The sequence below is a fragment of the Chelonus insularis genome, unplaced genomic scaffold (genome assembly GCF_013357705.1).
Source record: "Chelonus insularis isolate UGA/USDA-ARS -01 unplaced genomic scaffold, ASM1335770v1 contig_408_pilon, whole genome shotgun sequence".
Taxonomy (NCBI): domain Eukaryota; kingdom Metazoa; phylum Arthropoda; class Insecta; order Hymenoptera; family Braconidae; genus Chelonus; species Chelonus insularis.
In genome coordinates this window covers 392855-406764 of record NW_023276565.1, presented here as the reverse complement: position 1 = coordinate 406764, position 13910 = coordinate 392855, and the positions used below count along the sequence as shown (strand labels likewise).

The following is a 13910-nucleotide window of genomic DNA, read 5'->3' as shown; positions in this document are numbered from 1 at the left end:
TATGCTTTATGTGATAAAAAGTTTAACGTATTAATTGATTACAAACTTGAAACAAATTTAAAGTTAATTTATTTAATTGATTAAAATTTATAGAAAATTGTTGTAAATTTTTTAGAAACAGTTGAATACAATCTATAATAATCTCCCAAGTCTGTCTGAGTACTTGAAAAGAAAAAAAAATTGTATACACAATAGTAAAATATGTCTGGAAATGAAATTGATTTTCTACAATAGAGAATATTGAACGCAGTATGGCCATTTCTGTCTAGTCGTAGACCTTGTTAAATTTATCAAAATGTGAATATATTAGAAGTACTGCAATGTTGGCAATGAATTGCAAGTAATGATCATACTTTACGAAACAATGTTACATTTTTGTAAGACTATGTATTCTTTAATGATAGGTTTGACATTAAAAATAACTAAATAATGTCATTTTACAGTGAAAAATTCATGACACAAAATATTCGAGAATTTCACACCCTCTGTGAAGACATTAATTCAGCACCGAGACGTTTTTATCGATCAAATAACGAGTGTTGACGAATCGCCCGTACTTTTACGTCATTTCCGATCATCCTTTAATATTCCAATGTCAAGTTTTAAGTCAAAATAAATTAACTACTACAAATAAATCATTAAAACTCTAAATCAATTAATCATTAAATCCATAAAGTGATTTTTTTTTATTAAATCTTTAGTTGATCATTTCTCATCGGACATTTATCAAAAACGGAAAACCGAAATCGAGATAAAGCTAAAAATTGAATGGGTAGATTAAATATTTCGTTAAAATGTATACAATTGATGTGAAGCAGTAGATAAAAAATTGTTTGAATTATATTTTTATCAAATCGATATCAAGCGCGAAATCAAGAAAACAATGACTCTAGAGCTACGATGATGTATCATTGGAGATATTTGAAATATCAAGTTCAAAAGCCCAAAATATTGTTATTATTTATTATTACATGATTTTAAATAGAATGAATGATATTTTATATTAAATATAAGGAACAAATAAAGGAGAGCAACGCCCGCTTGGACGAGCAATCGGGAGCAGGAGAGTAGAAGCTAGCAGGCATATAGCACGTGCGCACGTGAGTAGCCAGATCCTGTACGCGTTGTTTGCCTTGCTCGCGCCGGATTTATTGATCACACACGTCACACGCGATATGACGAATAGGGTATAGTTGAACCGAATCGTCGTTGCTATCGTTTGCCTCCCTCTCCCTTCAAACTTTCCTTATTTTCTCTTGCTAAATAAAAATAGCATCAACCTTGAGCTTTTTCCCCATTTTTGCGCCATGGAAATTCCCCCTCCTCCCACCCTGCAGGCTACTACTATTCATTGAAATTATTTCTTTCAATAAAACACCGAATACTTTGGAATTACATTTCTAATATAACCTCATCTAAGACACTTTGATTATTAAACTAAAATAATAAATGTTATTGATAATACACAACTGTCGATTTTATTGTCCAACAATGAAATATCAAATTGATATTACACACCAATGGTATATTGAATCAATAGTATAAAAGAGTATTGAATATTATTTTGGAGAATTGCCTACACACAAATTGAGACGAGAGTGTTATAGGTCGGCCCGAATGAACAAGTTTGCGTCCAAGGTCGTGAGTGTCCACCAAATGAACGAAAAAGGAAAGAATGAGAAATAGAAGAAGAATATGAGGATTCAACCGCGTCACTGTCTGTGCAGCTGTATCGGGTTTGTAATTGCGTTGCTTTTGTATAAGAGACATCAAAATATATCTATATATATAGATACATATAATCAAAATATCTTTATAACATAACACATTTTTATTACTATGTATACGGTTTTAATTCAACCGATGACAAATTTCGATACAAAAAAGTCTATCGTATGTTAAATTGAATTTAAGATCACATGACGAGTGAATATATAACGAAGATGATAATAAGACGGAATTAATAATAATAATAATAATAGTAATTAAAAAAAAAAAAAAATACGAAAAAAGTTTTTTTTTTTTTAATTCTGAGCAAGGACATCATAATTAACGTCTGTACACTCTCTCCACGATGGTACAATTAACTTTAACGAACGGGCGGCCTTGCGATTAAACTTAATTACTATCAAAGTAATAACTCGTTAAATATCCAATGATAGACACTAACTTATACACAATAGACTGCAGGAAAAAATTATCCATAAATATTTTAATTTATTTATAAAACATTGATTCATTTCAGACAACACTTTGTCACTTCCGATATTTTTAAACTTCAAAATCTAATTTAAATTTTGCACGTCGATAAATCACTTTTTTATTGCAATTAAAATTAAAAAAAAAAAAAAAAGAAAGAAAAAAACATGATAAAATTGATGTTTGATTTTTGACCACGTTACATCGTAATTCCCCGGCGTAATAAGAAAATAAATATTCTGTTGGTAAACATGGTAAAGTTGTTGGTTGAAATGGATTCACAAAACAATCGACAAAAGAATAACTCAAGCTGCACTTTACCGAATAATTTTTTTTGTTCATTCTCTCTCTCTCTCTTTTTTTTCCGTCATCTCTATCCATCTTTCATTCTCTCATACACATACGCACACGTTGCCTCTCATCATCTACTTCCATAGCTTCGGAGCCGATCTTTGCTTGGTTTCTCTGCTAAATAACCACGCATTCGATGACTGTTGATTAAATGAAAATAATTAATCCCAATACGTAACAACACTACACTCAATTTCACATTATTATACTCAAATGATACACATTTAATTAAAAATTCATCACTTATTTCAAAAATCTACTAATGGACGAATAAAAAATGAAAAAAAAAACACGAAAGACGCCAATGAAAAAGAATCAACTAAATTCTCTACAATAGATGTATATAAAGAATTAAAATTTAAAAAATAACACTCTTAACATTTAATTAATAATATAAAAAAAAATATATATAAATAATCACAACCTAATTCACTAAGACCTTCAATTAATTATTTATCAATTGTTTACACTATTCACAATGCGATTAATTACCATCAATCATAAATAAATATTATTAAAAATCTATGTATGTGTATATATCAGTATATATATATATATATATATATATTTTGATACCACAATGAAATAGCGTTGAGAAAATAATACGAGTAAGTAAAGAGGAACGTACACGAACCTGATTGCGGGGCGGCGCACCGAATTATGGGATGGTATGCGCTTTCAACCGTCGACGGCTTTAGCTTCACCTCCCTCCTACTCTCGTTGCCCTCTCCTCGTTGCTAAAACTCCCTACGTCTCAAGCACTATACATTATCCCCTCTCACAAATGTTACCTTCCCTCCCGCGCTCTTTTTTCTTCTTCTCACTCACGCTTTGCATCTCCAATTCTCATTCCTCGTCAAATTCACTTTTACTTTCTACCCTAAATGTTTTCTCTAACGTCACTTCTTCAATTCCATGACTCATTTGTCTACAATCTCACTCAAAAATAAAATATCATTTAAAATCATCACAATTTCTTGCTTCTTTTCTATACAGAATTTTTAAAATAACTAAAACTTATTGTTGAAATAATTGATAATTTTTTTATGGAATTAAAATTTTTTTTATTGATAACCATCTTCATATTATTAGAGTCTCCCTCTTTCGGGAGAATCCCCGCCACAAAAGACACTAAGCGCGCGCATCAAGTATCAGGGCTGGCAATAGACAAGTACCGAAAACGAGTGTGCCAAGTATTAATGCACGCCCTTCTCTTTTCTTCTTGTTTTTTTCGTCTCTCGCAACCTAATAGTCATATCTCCCCTCCAAAATAGTTTGTCTCACTCATTGCAAGTATACATATATTCATCGTGGCCCCTATTGCGCTTCACTCGCCCCACTTAATCATCAAAAAATGATACTTGTTCTATTCTTCAGCCGGTACGTCGCGACATTCAATGGGTCCATTAATCATTCACATCTAACCTTATTTTCCCATTGCACTTAATCTATGTGGTTGTTTTGATAACTGTTCTAGGGATGATATTGAGGATCGATCTGACTGAGAACCGAGATTGTTAGCTTAGATTTCAATCGCCACGTGTTTGTTGTTCTCTACGACAGATTGTAGGGGTGGAAGAGGATATCACAATCGCATGCGCCTCGAAGACGATCGATAAAAGACCACCAGGTCCGCTATCGCATGACGTCACGGGCCTGACAGCGAAAAGCCTCGATAATCAGCGAGCAATCCCGATGGTGACCGAGGCCTCTCGAAGCAACCCGCCTTCCATCAGGTCGTAAACGCGACCGACATCCTACCTTCCGTCGTTTTGACGTATCCGTTGTTACGCAAAAATTCGCAAGCTCAATCTCTTTTTATTATATTCCATGTAATCATTAGTCTAGTGACAGAGGACCAACAATTTAAACAGAACCTCAGTGAATCAATAACTGTCATTAACATCAGTGAGACTCATTTTTATAAAACACATAAAAAGCTACGAATATGTGGAAATTATCGGGAAAAAGAAGTATTTAATGGTTGAAGAAAAAAAAGTACAGTGAATTAATGAAATCTAGAGGGTAATTTTAAATTGATATCAATTAGAGTGAAATAAAAAATAAATAAATGAAAAGACAGATTATTTTTGATGATTAATTAAATGAGAATGGTATAGTTGAGTATAAAAAGGTGGCTGTAAAATTAAAAATAAAAATATAAAAGAAGAATAAAAAAAAAATATATAATAAATAGTGTCAAACAATTGCATTGCTGCAGCAAGAGTGGCGCAGCTGAGCTAGAGCAGTGTATACGACGAATCGGTGAGACCATATACAAACGGGTGGTTGGGTGGGTGGTTGAGCTAATACGACCCACAGCCCTACATTCAAGAACGACAACTAAGTAGTGCAGGTTAACCTCTATAAGTCTACACACCCTCGTTGTATTTTTTCACTTTATTTAGCTGCTTTAACATCAGAATAGCATTTTTATTATCATCATAACCTACTTATTTAAGAAGGCCTAATAAAAAATAGCATGAAAGTTGATTAATTAAAGGGGTTGAACGAGAGTTAGGGTTGGGAGTGGAACGGGAAAGTGACAAAAAGTGTGAAAAAAATCAAGTGGTGACGCGTAGAAGGGAAGAAGAACGTCCCCGTGTTGGGGGTGGAAGACGAGGGGTGGTGGTGTTTGCTGGATCTCCAGTTGGATCACCATCATCTAGTGTGCCAGGTTACAGTGAAGGCATTGGAAGAATACCAGGTGGATATTGTGATGTGTTGGAGCCCTCAAGTAGCCATCGATCACGCGAGATCGTTGGTCGATCGGTCGTGAGGGCACCAGGGATTTTACCAACGGCCCGCGGGCTGGCCGGGAGTCCGGGTGACGACGAGGTCGGTGGAGGATGGTGTGACCTCCGTCGTCATCCCGCACGTAGACCTGGCGGTGGTGGTTTCGGGACAGAACGTCTACTTGATTCTGAAGAAGACGAAGAAGAAGACGAAGAAGCGGAGGAGGGGGAGGAGGTGGGAGAGGCGGAGGACGAAGAGCTGGCGATGTCGAGGCAGCCTCGTGGAGATCGGGAATTGAGTCGAGATTTGAGAGATAGAGATTTACGTTCTGATCATCGGGATCCTGATCACGTTGGTGGTAGACGGCATCGAGATGTTGATTTCGAGTATGAACATAGCACACCTGGTGCTGCTGCTTCTTCAACACATCCAGTAAGTATATTTCTATCTCATGTCTTTGATTTATTATTTATATCTTTAGATGATGTTTTTTTATTTTTTTTTTTATAAGGAATATCAAAAATTAGAGGTTTGCGTTGACTTGCAACGGTTTTAACTCGGAGGGAGACCCGGTTTGTGGGAATGTAGGTCAGTGTATAAGCTTGTAGGAACATAAGAGGTGCGCCGACTCAGGAGAGTAAAGGGATAGTCCATGGCCGAACGGGTTTCCTCTCTCGCACGTGCCCTTTATCATTTTCTCTCTTCCTGATTCTCTGCTTCTTCCAAGCCTTCACTTTTTGCAATCTACTCAGAAGTATCTATTGTCAAGGTTACTTGTTTTATTTTAGTCTGTTTTTCTCTCTCTCTCTTTTTCCCTCCTCTCAACAGAAATGGCAAATAGTCTAGTGCACTTGCACACCTGCCTTTAAGTAACGTAAGGCTAAACAAAAAAATCCAACATCCTCGAGGCAAATTTTGTGCAAAGAATGTCTAGAAACGCCCATCCGTCTTTTTAGGATTGTCGAATTATTTGTATTCTCAGAAATTCATGTCAGTTGTCAGTTTAACTTTAATTGTACTAATAGTATGTTTACTTGAATTTTTACACACATTAAGTGATTCTAAGAAATATTTTATTAATCATTATTCATTAGAATATTTAAAGAAAATCATATATAAAATGGAAATTAATCATCTTTGCAATTCAAATTTTTTTTATTCAATACAATATCATTGTTGTAATAAATGTGATAGAGATGGGTCTGAGGTTCAATTTAGGCGAATATCAAGCTCGTAAAATAACTAATGAGCAGCCGCAGGGATTACTTAATGACGCATGGTCAAATCTATATAAATCCTGCATTTGAATATACTGATAAATTCGAATGATGAACAAAGAAAGAACAAAATAAATACGTACATATCGTAAAAATTTAGGTATTGTAAAGAAAAAAAAAAGCCGTTATCTCAAAATTAACTTGAAACTCAGCACTTGCGAAAGACGATTGAAAATGCACGAAACCGGTCTGATGAGGGATAATGAAGTTTAAAAAAAATTTTACTCACATTTAAACCAAAAAGGGGCAGCAATCAAAAATATTTTTCTTGTGATGTATAGAGAAAAAGATTTGTGTATATTTAATGTCTTCTTGAACATCTGAAGACTTTCTATATCTACGTAAACTGACAGCTAGATCAAAAGTTTTTACATTTCTTTAAGTAAATGTCGTGTCTAAATGTATATATTTTAAAAAATCCAACTTACCTGATCCTTTTTTTCAACCTGGTCATCTTTTAGTCAGTCTTAAAGCTTTTGACTACAATTGAGCTTCAGGTGCATACCCTAAATTGAACAGGTTTATGGATAAGATGATGAAGGATGGATAGACAAAAGACTTATTTCAAATACTAACATAAATACTGTAAATTTTTGAATATTTTAACGTCACTCTGTACATTGTTTTTTTCCTTCCTTTCAATTATATCTGTAAAATAAATAAAAAATAATCAACAAAAATTAGCAGATTAAATAATTAAATCAGCTTAGTATGACCTATTGAAGTATTATTAATCATTTCTAGAAATATTATTATTCCATTCTTTTCACTCAATATTATTATAATTATTAGGAATTCCTATTCAGATTATTAGAATGTCGTTTTTATGAGCTTGTAAAAAGTGTCATTCAAATTATCGACTCGATGATAGAAAGAAAATTTTGAAAAATTAGTTTTAGAAATATTCTTGATGAAAGAGAGAGTTAAAATGACATCTAGCTTTTTGGAGCATTCAAAAAAAAAATATAATAATTAATGTCTAACTTAAATTCTAATTACTTTTAAAATTATTTAATGTAATCATTATTTATAAGTAATTATTGTAAATAATTTTTTTGTATTACTTTTTGTTGAATTTTAAAAAATAACTTGATCCATTGGATGCAAAATTGCGAAATACTGGTGAGGTATGACCGTCTGGTGGATGTCGAATGCTGATGATCCTAAAATTATAATAAAAGTTGCATGATTATGATTTTTCGGATTTAAGTATCTCATTTAAAAAAGTCAACCGAAACGGACATTTTGAAATTTTAATACTTTTATTTCGTTGTAATATCGACAGATGTTTAAAAATAAATTGTAACGAGTAAAACCGGAATTGAAAAAAATAAATAGAAAAGTAATTTATAGTATTGGTATAATAATTCAAATGTTGGATTAAAAAAAAGGACTTTTTAATGAATAATAAAACATTTATTAATAAACCAGTAAATTTAAGAACAAATAAAAACACCAGAGTTGTTTGAAAAATATCTATTGATAACGATAAATTTAAAAATTATTTTATATTAAAATATAATTAAAATATTTATTTATCAAAATTCATCTGTATAATATTTAATGCTCTATTAATATTAAATTGTGTAAAAAAAAAAAAATATCTTCCGGGATTGATTGGTAGGAAAGAGAAAGGATCAGCTTCTGTATTTATCTCAGACGTTGTAAAATATAATAAATAGTGTGAGAATAAAAATGTACTTAAGTGCACATTGAATATGTAATTGGATGAAAATAATAAACGGTCATTGATAAACAGTATTTATTAATTAATAATAATCTAATAGTTATCTATGGTGAAAGTTGATTATAAATAGAGAAACTCCAATATATAATATGCATTCTGATATATAATCGACGTAAGTACATAAAAATATAAGCCGATTGGTAATATAATTTCGGGTTGCAAAAGGTTACTTGTTCTAGACATGAATGATAATTAAAAATCGAACGGCGGCTTAATTTTAAAATCATGTCGTTCTCGTATTACCTACGGGTCTGCGCACACAGCCAATAAGCCACTTTGGGAAATAAAAAAAAAAATTTCTTTTTTTTTTCCACTAAAATAAGAAAGAGAAGGATTGTATAAATAGAGATGAGAATACAGATTCGGTATAAAGTTTAAAAGTGATGGGTGGTCAACTGCTAATAAAGAATTTATGTTGCTCGTTACCTGCTGGTACGGTTTTCTACGAAATTAGCGTCGATTACAGCTGGGTAGAGCGCAGCACACGGGTAAAAAGACTTAAAACCTGATAGACCAGGTAGGAATAGGTGCAGAACGCGATTAAGTGAATTCATGAATAACTTAATAATAAAAACGGCAGTTTGGATAGAGCACCTGGCTACAATTCCTCGTCTGTCGATTACCAACTTACCATACATGTTTGCCAGTGTATGCACAAAAAATGCCCAAATAATTATGAGAATAAATGTGGTAAATAGTCGATGGATGACGATGATAGTCCATGGATACTTTTATGTTATTATTATTCATTTTTTTCCAATCATGATCACGATGAACAGCATCCTTGTTGTTGTTATTATTATTATTATTATTATTATTATTATTATTATTAATATTGCTGTTGGTTGTTATTGATTAGTAAAAAGTATTCACTACTTATTACAAACTCAATAGTCAGACAAACCGTTAAAATCTTTCAGATAAAAATCTATCGTATCGTCCATAAACGATGCTTGGGAATTCTCAGCTCGACGAGGCATGAAAATATGTCGGAGCCATTAATACCCGCCTTTGCCTACTTATCTCTATCTCGTTGCGACAAAAAAAAACCACTGAGGACATGGTCCTGCAATTACGTCATCAGAAATAAAAAAAATAATATAAAAAAAAATTATAATCAATTTATCAATATTTTTAATTCTTTAGTACCTGAGTGTTATAAATCATTAAATCCGTATTATTAAGTTATTCTGTGGGAAATGAGTATTGAACGTTACACACACATACACACGTGATCATTGAAGCGAAGATTTGTACGTAAAAAGGGATGAGGGATATAATAATCCGACAATCACCCCTTGCAAATACTCATGACATTTTTAGCTAACGGATTTTTCGAGTTATATTTGTGTTTCAATTTTAGAATTATTTTTTGGAGTAATTTTTTTTTTATCTAGTATTTGTCCAATCAAGTATTGATAAATTACAGATCAATCCTTTTATCAATGTGTTCCATTTAATTATTCAATAAATTGGCTCCTCTAAATTCCCTCAATCTGAAACAAATATTTAAATAAGTTAAGTAAATTTATTCATATTGAAAAAAATAAGCAGTCAATTGTTAATGAAATGATTAAAAAAAAATTTCCCCTAGTATTTATAAAATATTCTCTTTAGATATATTTAACTGTCATCAATTCAATATTGGTATTTGCTGAACACAAATTTATTCATTATTAGTTAATTTGTATTGACTAATATTGAATGTGAACTTAATGTAAACTTAATCTATTAAACATAACAGAATCAATACTCTGCCTACACAATAGTTAAATTATTTTCATATATTGTTATTTCAATAACACTTACGTTATTTAATTTATTAACTAATTAACGAAATATCTATTGTAGAGAAAGAGAGACAAAAAAAAGAATGTTTGAAAGAGAGAGAGAGAGAGAGATAGAGAGTAAATAGATTTGACTGGGGTATTTCGTTTTCATAAATTTTTGAGTTATGGTCTATGAAAAAAGATGATAATGGTAATTGGGATGGTGAAACCTCGGTGGAATTGTTTTAAAAAATGGTCGAGGTAAAGGCAAAAGAATGTAACCAAGTACTTTAGCAGAAGACTGAGTAGGTAGGCCAGGCAGGCGGTCAGGTAGTTGGTAGATATAATTCGGGAACGTAAAAACGAAAAAGTAGGGGGGAATAAGAAGAGAGAAAAAGAGATGAGGGAGAAGAGCGAATAAGAGATGACTATTTGGTTGTGCGTAGGTATGTCGTGATGCTCAAGTATGTTATGGATGTATGTATGGTATATAATGTAAGAGTAGTAGAGTATACACTAAACTAGGTATATAAAAGTGAAATAACTACCCTATACCTGATGCAAGATGTATGCGTATATATACACACAGATGTAACCCGACGAAATGGGTACATAAGCTCCGGTCCATTTGGGATGCCAGTTCGTCCCTTACCCTCCACAGTTTCTCTTTCCCTATATCGTTTTCTTGTTGGCTCGTCCTTCGGGTCCTGCCGCCGGCACGAATCTTTATACCGTTTAAGTCTACTCGCTGGACCTCTTTGTTTCTTTCCCATTTACTTGTCTACCTGCAGATCTTTCTTTTCTAGAATCATTAAACAACAATCGTCATGCAGAACTAGTGTATTTCAATTCTTTTGTTCAAACCTCATGGGTAATGGCTTTTTATGCATTTTAAGCTTTCAACTTACCTAGAAACGCAGGTGCAATAGATCCATGTTATTACATAGATAAATGATGAACATGTACATTAAATAACAGACCAACAGATCAATCTTTAAACCCCCAAAAAATAGGATAATAATTTGTACGTTCGTCAGATGGCGTCTTTCGTGACCGGTTCGTATTATATCGAGTAATCGGTTTCAGCAAGAAATTTGAATTCAAATGCGCTTCGTCCTGTATTTATTTTTTGTACCTGCTTCTAAGTATACTCTGACTACATTTCAAATTTTACTTCTTCTTTTTTCGCGTTAAAAGTCCTTTTGATTATACGTATTAAAAGTAATTCTCCATAAGGTTCCAATAGTCGATTGTAAACTCTCTCCTTTTTCTATTATTCTTGGAAATTATGTATGTATTCATACGTGTATATATATTTTTATTCTCTTTCTCTCTATCTTCCTCGACGTTTTTCTCTCCTACCGACTAATAAAGCCCGTCGTACGGGTTTCAAGGTCCTTTAGCTAAAATTCTTTTGCTCATCATCTCCTGCTGACTCTTTCTTTCTTTATTCGATATAAATTTACTTGCGTCTTACAGAAAATAGTAACAGATGTCTTGTATTTAATTAAAATTCTCGGAATCATCTATAGACCGGTAATTATATTAAGTGTATATGTGACAGTACATCTTGGAAACCTAATCAGCTTAAATAATTAGAATTATGTAAACAATATTCAATTATATTATTCATGAAATACTCATGCATATTGAGTAATTCAATATTACCAAAATTTTATCTTTAAATTACCACCACCATTATTTTTATCCTAAAACCCATACCTAACTTACCTGAATAAGTACACCAAACATTTGGTTAGAATTTCCAATTTTGTAGAGTTTACTCGTTAATCAGATTACGCCAGTTTATTTATTCTATTTCATCAAATGGTAGACCTTTCATTTCCATGTTTTGTATTTCCTGGATTAGAAAAAAATAATTCCACTTTCGTTGGAGTATCAAGTCTTGGTGTTGTTCTCCATAATTTTACTCCAATTTTCAATTCTTCCTTCATGATTCCCATGAGTATGGTTTCAGGGACAAATATGACAAACTGTAACAAAAAAAAAACATAAATTCATAAAACGAATGTGTAAAGGATCAATAATAATGATAGTTTTCAAGAAAACGAAAAATCGTTTGAACCATTTTCAGTCACGTTTGAGCTAGTAGTAAGTTGAACAAAGGTAAGTGTAATCTCTGAAGTGTAAGAAATCTCACGTTAAATCTTTTGTAAAGTAAAGAAAAATACATATTACTATTTATCTAGTTTTTCAAAATCATTTTAAATTGTAATAAAGTACTGGTTATGAAAGCATAAAGTCAGCAGATTTTTTGGGGGAATAGAATGTTGGCAAGTAATATAATGCATATGAATGTGTACAGTAGGGATGTGTTAGCAGTTGTGCTGGTACATTGAGTGAAGTTTAGGTTGGGTATAGGCTAGCAGGCTTTAATGTGGTCCCACACATCAGGTGCGGGGGTGTGATGAATCCTGGTAAACTGAACGACTTGACTCGCATCAGTTGTGCACCACGGTGTCGCGCCATTTCTCTCTCGCTCTTTCTCTTGTGCTCATCTTTTTAGCTGAAACCTGAATAAGAGAGAGGCAGTAATCAGCTGGGCATAGTGGTATAAGAAGGAAACGCGTATGGAGATGAAAACGAGAGCGTAAACGCAGAAAAGAACAGATGATTGAAAAGGATAGACTAAACTTATGGCAGAAGGGGGGTAAGGAGTAAGAAAAGACTGTGGTCAAAGTGACGAGGGTATGATGTTCTCCTTAATACTCAACAGCAGGTATATTTTCTCACTTGTTCTTTCTTCTGACTCTCTTATGCCTCGGTACTTTTGTTCACTTTTTACATATTTTTTATACTCGGTCGTTCTTCTTTTTTTATTTTTATTTTTGTACCGGAGCTTGTCCACGTTGAGTTATAATGGAGGAATTTAGAGAATTTTTAGTAATAAACTTTTAGAGAGGCGTCTTAACTCAAGTAGATAAAACCAAGCGTATGATCCTGAAATTACAGGCGAGGTCTAATGGAAGGGCTTACGCATTCACGGAGAAGAAATGTGATCGTGACAACCTCCAGTTGGTCAATTTAAGTGTTCCCCCAAGAAGACATAATGTTGTAAGTAAATTAATTAACAAACAAAAAAAAAAAAGATACTACAAAATTCAATTAAACAGCAATTATTCAAATTCATTTACTGCACTCAATTAATATTAAATAAACGCCAAAATTCATCAATTGTTACCAAGTTTTTAGCTTATTGGCATTCTCAAAAGCTTTGTTGCACTCATAACTTCATTGCTTCAACTCGCACGTTTAACAATAAGTTTTAGAAAATTTCCAACTTTCTTATTTTGAGTATGAAATTTATGAAAAATGAGTTTCAATTGTTTTGTGCATTACAAGCGAAAATGGTAATTTTAAAGTAACCCCAAGTCTTACTAGAAATGACTCCCGAAGTGGTCCATTTTCTCGGTAAATAGCCAACAGTTTGTAGAGTCGAAAGTCGGGTCAGGTTGAAGCTCAAGTTGCTCGTCATTTATTGGTTTGGGCTATTTTCATTTTTCTCAACGTCTTTTATTCTTTATTTTAACCGTGTCAGAAAGTTTTTACCTAGGACCTAGACATTTTTCATTTCATGCAAACAATTTTCTATTGTTATGAAGTAAATGATTTTTTGGAGCTCCATAATCCTTAGAAAATTTGTTAAAGTTAAAATTATTTTTTAGCCACAGCTGTGACTAGTCTACTTGGTTCTTTTTTTTCCTTTTTTTTTATTGCTCTTTAGAGACTGATAATTATTAATTTGAATTGAGAAAATGAAAATATTAAAAAAAAGTAAACTCAAAACAATAACTTGAGGAATTAAAGAAC

The 13910-nt window shown here is 32.6% G+C and overlaps 2 protein-coding genes and 1 long non-coding RNA gene across 22 annotated transcripts in view; 1 reads left to right on the top strand and 2 right to left on the bottom strand.

Moving 5' to 3' along the window:
• ab (abrupt) overlaps window positions 1-4079 on the bottom strand; it is a 23853-nt gene extending 19774 nt beyond the window's left edge. For 2 of the 8 annotated variants that reach the window (XR_004690613.1, XM_035087515.1), the window contains exon 1: window positions 3185-4075. The gene's annotated coding sequence lies outside the window, so the exon portion shown is untranslated. Of the gene's footprint in view, window positions 1-1580; window positions 1703-2170; window positions 2840-3178 lie in introns of those variants that run through there. The other 6 variants (XM_035087513.1, XM_035087514.1, XM_035087509.1 and 3 more) reach the window with 6 other exon arrangements.
• Ca-beta (Ca2+-channel-protein-beta-subunit) overlaps window positions 3814-13910 on the top strand; it is a 22834-nt gene continuing 12737 nt past the window's right edge. For 6 of the 13 annotated variants that reach the window (XR_004690615.1, XR_004690614.1, XR_004690618.1 and 3 more), the window contains exons 1-2: window positions 3957-5718; window positions 13053-13154. Coding sequence is in view for 8 of the 13 variants with exons in the window: in XM_035087521.1 (XP_034943412.1) it covers window positions 5551-5718; window positions 13053-13154 (270 nt within the window). In the remaining 5 variants the exon portion in view is untranslated. Of the gene's footprint in view, window positions 3931-3952; window positions 5719-13052; window positions 13155-13910 lie in introns of those variants that run through there. The other 7 variants (XM_035087522.1, XM_035087518.1, XM_035087516.1 and 4 more) reach the window with 6 other exon arrangements.
• LOC118069425 (uncharacterized) lies at window positions 9252-11890 on the bottom strand. Its single transcript, XR_004690624.1, has 5 exons — window positions 11811-11890; window positions 10988-11605; window positions 10635-10881; window positions 9460-9806; window positions 9252-9376 (listed from the first exon to the last, which is right to left on the bottom strand). It is a non-coding gene; the product is annotated as an uncharacterized lncRNA (long non-coding RNA).